Source organism: Haplochromis burtoni, unplaced genomic scaffold (genome assembly GCF_018398535.1).
Source record: "Haplochromis burtoni strain Fernald_Lab_line unplaced genomic scaffold, NCSU_Asbu1 Contig_56, whole genome shotgun sequence".
Taxonomy (NCBI): domain Eukaryota; kingdom Metazoa; phylum Chordata; class Actinopteri; order Cichliformes; family Cichlidae; genus Haplochromis; species Haplochromis burtoni.
The window spans coordinates 2,589,756-2,595,002 of NW_024582417.1; the positions used below are offsets into that span (position 1 = coordinate 2,589,756).

Here is a 5,247-nt window from a genome sequence, read left to right on the forward strand (position 1 = left end):
CCGCTGATATGTAAAGAAAGCCATTTACATTTTCATGATTTGTTTCCTACCTTTGCATATTTGAACAGTAACCAGCAGAAAGGTTATCAGATACTGCCACAGGATCATGCTTTACACGGGCACTTTAAACTGAAATAGATTAATCAGTCAGACTATTACATAAAAAGACATTTCAAACATTCTCCTGTTCATAATATAACCACACAAACAAAACAGACGGTTCTCTTTCTCGAATACTTTACACTGTATCCTTAATTGGTTACTCATCTACCAAACAGGAGTCAGAAAAGAGCAGAAAAATATGTCCTTGCTCCTTGAACACCCTGAGACTGGTGATTTATAGAGCACGCCTTTTGTATAGTACAGGTTCTGCCTTTCTCCAAAGAATGTAAGAATATGAAATGTTTTTATTGTAATCAGAGTCTTACCTTCAATGCAGGGTAACGTGGTGTGTCAAAGCTCCTGAATGTTAGGTTATCCTGCGTTTGTACCTCCACATATTTGGAGGCCTTCAGTTCAGGAAGTGAGAAGAACAGCACAGCAATGCTCCAGCACAGCAATGCTCCCGCCCAGCATGCTTTCGCATAGATAACCACACCCCCTTATGCCAGGTCATTGTGTTCACAGGTGAGAAATTCCCATGAAATCGCTCCCCCTTCCTGTGTGATCACACCGGTTATGCTTGTTGCTGACTGAGATTATTCTGATCTGGAACCAAAAATCTAGCATTTGTTTTTCAAAGTGCTGCGATTTATCAGGGAGGAATAACAATGAAAGTGAAACATGTTCAAGGGATTTTCCATAAGTCACTTCTGGAAAACCAAGGCCAGTTCATTATGAGCTCACCTCCATAAAGCAGTTAAAGATTTCCCAACACTTTATTGCGGATTACAGTACAGTAATTCGTAAAAGCAGACATATGTATGAGCTGATCATCCAATCTGTGGTTTGGTGAAACATTTCTTAAATTTCCACTCTGTGACCGACTATCTGACTCAAAGTTTCCTCTTTAGAAAAATAGTTCTACAATAAATAATTTGGACCTTTTGATAAAGTCTTAAATACCTTACAAACATTACAAAGATATAGATCACTGCATATCTGTGGTATCTCCTGAACATGACACACACCCAAAGAGATAACAAGACTTTCAGCCTTGTTATCTCAGCCTTGTCACCAGTGCTTAGCGCTAGGTGCATTACTTTTAAAATGTGTTTTGTACAAAATCATTGGATTTACTCAAAAACAGCTCAGCTCAAAGTTAAAGTGAAACTAAAGAGAGCAGAGTTAAAGAAAAAAGGCAGATGTCTGATGGGAATATTAGTCATAAAAGTAGCCTGCTAGACAAACTGAAACTTTGACCAGATGTTAGCACTAAATGAAAAGTTATGTAATCACACTAGTCAGTGTTTTTCATACACTTGAACTGAAACAGAGTAGACAGAGTCACTGACTGGCTAAAACATTTTTTAGCAGCTAGCCTCCCTGAAAAGTCTTAGTTTTATTTATTTTTGTGTAGAAAATAATGTTTCGTGTGCAGCTTTAATAATGGATTGGATTTATGTAGCGCTTTTCAAGGCACCCAAAGCGCTTTACAATGCCATTATTCATTCACACACACTGGTGGAGGCACCTACGGTTGTAGCCACAGCTGCCCTGGGGCAGACTGACAGAAGCAAGGCTGCCATATCGCGCCATCGGCCCCTCTGGCCAACACCAGTAGGGTAAAGTGTCTTGCCCAAGGACACAACGACCAGGACAGAGAGCCCGGGGATCAAACCGGCGACCTTCCGGTTACAGATACGCTGCCCAACCCCCTGAGCCACGGTCGTGTTTGTGTGTATTACATAGGGAAACACTTCAGCACCAAAAAGCTGCATGAGTTGATGTCAAAACCAGGATGTGCATTGTGTGCTATAATGCACAAGAAAGACAGGATGTTATTGATTTTAAGATATACACAGATTTCTGCCACTGTGGCTAACTTTTAACAACTCTGAGAAATGCCGGGACTCACTGTCCCCTGTGTTTGGTTCCAAAGGCTGGTAGTGTCTGACCTCCCATTACAGCTTCATAGTTTATCTTGAATGGCTTTCTCAGAAAAAATTACAGTGTTACGTATGCAGCCGCTATTCTTTAAGTTAAAACGTAAGGAATAAAATTTTGAAAAATGGTAAAAAAAAAAAAAAAAAGCAAGCATATTTTTACAGATGTGTACTAAAATGTTAAAGAGCTGGACTTTCAGTGGATCAACACTCGCCGGATCATGCTGCTGCTGCCACCGCACAAATAAATGGAAAGTCTTTCCAAGCTCAGCATTGATTGCAAATGCAATCTACATTTCTGAAAGCCTTTACCACTGTGGCCTGAACTTTGCCCGCAATGTTATCCTGTCATCAGGGTCAGGCAGGGTGATAGGATGTATACTTCAACAGACACACAGCTTTAGAGATCCTTCCCTTGCAGTAGTAGGGCTGACAGAGAGGAGCACCAGGCTTGTGCAGTGTTATTGTTGGCTGAAAAAAGAACATCCCAGATGGCTCGCAGGAGACGAGGCCGTGGCGGCAATGGACAGCACCATCAACAGGCTGCCGCGCACAATCAAAGAGGAGGCCCTCGCAGGGTAAGCCTGCTTCTGTCATTAGCAAAGAGAAACAACTGCACACTGTTTTTCAAATAATAAACAACAGGGAGCCCCACGAGATCCCCTCTTATTTTGTTTTTGTGAATATATTTAGAGGACACTATAATGAAGTGAGGTATATCTCTGCCTTATACTGCATTATTATTCAACATGCTTTGAATATTACTGAGGTAATCTTTTCCACTGTGGTTATATGACTGGGATAAGTTAACCGATTAACTCCGTGGAACAGCATGACTCATGTCTGCAGTAGCAATAATTAATGTCAAAAGGAATTAAAGACTTAACACGAAAACAATAATTATTTATTCGAATTTTAATTCTTACATGCTGGCTTGTGCGTCAGTATGTGTATAAGCTATGAAGGCTGAGATCAGAATACAAGACAAAAAGTAAGAAGCATAGGAGCATGTTGCTAATGTTTACAAGGTCAAATTAATATTTTGCACTGGTATACTAACCAATCGTATATTTGAACACAACTCAAGGAGCAAAAGACACTTAAAAAGAGATCAAGAGTTTAAAGTATATCTTTCAGCACACCAAAGGATAAAGGTGGACATGCATGCAACACAAAGTCTATAGCATCTTTGAACATCCATGTGCTAAAATTGGTAAAAAAAAACTACCTTTAAGTTATTATCATACAGAGAGGAGGCACAACCTGCAAACTTACCACATCTCATATATTTCTATTATAAGTAATTCACTTAAATGCTTTAATTTTCTAAAGTGTTCCTGTATCTTACAGTTTCTGTTTTTATGAACCCCGGTGTTTATCAAATGCAACATGACTATACCAATAACATCCACTTCTGGGCAGAAGTCTGAACACGTGCAAGAGATTGGATAAACTTGAAACACGAGCAGTTAGGAATGAAGCAAGAGGGAACATGTTTCGTCAGTAATTACACATAGTTTTGTGTCATATAATGTATTCTGGCAACCTGTAAAATTTAAATGATTTTGAGAAGAGATGACTTTTTGCACCAACTGTATCTGAATGTCTCCATCTGGTCTTTGTGTTCAGACTCCACGGGAGCCAGCAGATTTTGCCAAGTCTACAGGTTTTGAATCTGATATCCCACATGACAAGCTCACCATTGCTCAAGCACGGAGGGGGACACCAGGTTGCACTTATCACCACCTTTTAAAAAAACTCTGAATACACAGGGAAGATAATTCGGAAAAGAAAAGTTAACCCAAGATGTTTTGCTGTGCTGTAATTGTCTGATATCAGTTATAAAAAAGTGATTTCATTATCAGCATTGTTACATAACTGCCAGTTATTTTGATGATTCAGGGTTTGATCACAGCTGTGAATCTGACTGAGTGACAAATCAGCAAAATAATGATTAACTAACAATTAAAAGCATCACTGTGTCATTAGAATTCCATATTTGTAACAGCAAAAATATAAACTGCTCCAGTTTTATGTCATGACATGACTGCATTTAAAGACCACCCTTCATGTTTAGCTAACCGCCCCGTGAGAGTCTACGCTGATGGAATCTTTGATCTTTTCCATTCGGGACATGCTCGAGCTCTGATGCAGGCAAAGAATGTGTTCCCAAACACTAATCTTATAGTAGGAGGTAAAGTATGCCTTTCATTCGCTCGCCACAGTAACGCATGCACAAAGTAACACTCTTTAACCTTCAGGGTCATGAAAATAGACACAGAAGGCCTCCAAAGAGTCACGTGTACACTGCAGTGAAAAAGCATTTGCCGCCTTCCTGATATCTTTTTTTTTTTTTTTTGCATATTTGTCACACTCACATGTTTCAGGTCATCAAAGTAATTTTAATATTAAACAAAGACGACTCGAATAAATATAAATGCAGTTATTAAATGATGATTTCATTCAGTAAGTGAAGAACATTCTCCAAACCTTCCTGATTGTGTGTGAAAATACTTCCATTGTTAAATCTTAAAGTAAGTGTGACTAACTAGTGAAAAACTGAAGTATCAGTATGGAAAGATTTACAAAGCCATTTCTAAAGCTTTGGGACTTCAGTGAACCACTGTGAGAGCCATTATACACAAATAGAGAAAACTCGGAAAAACAGTTGCCCTTCTTAGGAGTGTCCAGCATACCAAAATTACTCCAGAACAACATCTGGGGAAGTGCAGGGTCAAGGTTTTAATCAAACAAAGTTTCATCTCACATTGTGATGACCCCCCAAAACCTTTGGAGAAATATTCTGTGCACTGACAAAGGAAATCTTGAACTTTTTGGAAGGTTTGAGTCTTGTTACATTGGACATGAAACTAACAATTTCATAAAAAGAACATCAACACATGGTAGTGGTAGTGTGATGGTCTAGGGCTGCTTTGCTGCTTCAAGACCTACCTGGAAGACTTGAAGGAACCCTGAATTCTGGTCTCTGCTACCAGTTTCTTCTTCAGCTATCTGAAGGAGAATGTCCATCTATTACAGGGAGTGCAGAATTATTAGGCAAATGAGTATTTTGTCCACATCATCCTCTTCATGCATGTTGTCCTACTCCAAGCTGTATAGGCTCGAAAGCCTACTACCAATTAAGCATATTAGGTGATGTGCATCTCTGTAATGAGAAGGGGTGTGGTCTAATGACATCAAC

At 39.4% G+C, this 5,247-nt stretch overlaps 2 protein-coding genes across 2 annotated transcripts in view; one reads left to right on the plus strand and one right to left on the minus strand.

Annotated features, from left to right (window-relative positions):
• The window catches only part of lipia (lipase, member Ia), a 6,491-nt gene extending 5,908 nt beyond the window's left edge, over window positions 1–583 (minus strand). Inside the window, exons 1-2 of the mRNA XM_005922243.2 lie at window positions 429–583; window positions 51–129 (exon numbers count right to left, since the gene is read on the minus strand). Coding sequence (XP_005922305.1) covers window positions 51–108 — 58 coding nt within the window. The 5' untranslated portion in view covers window positions 109–129; window positions 429–583. The remainder of the gene's footprint in view (window positions 1–50; window positions 130–428) is intronic.
• Window positions 584–2,370: 1,787 nt separating this feature from the next.
• Window positions 2,371–5,247, plus strand: part of LOC102303728 (choline-phosphate cytidylyltransferase B) — a 6,153-nt gene continuing 3,276 nt past the window's right edge. The window contains exons 1-3 of the mRNA XM_005922247.3: window positions 2,371–2,623; window positions 3,675–3,774; window positions 4,123–4,239. Of these exons, the coding sequence (XP_005922309.1) occupies window positions 2,537–2,623; window positions 3,675–3,774; window positions 4,123–4,239 (304 nt within the window). The 5' untranslated portion in view covers window positions 2,371–2,536. The remainder of the gene's footprint in view (window positions 2,624–3,674; window positions 3,775–4,122; window positions 4,240–5,247) is intronic.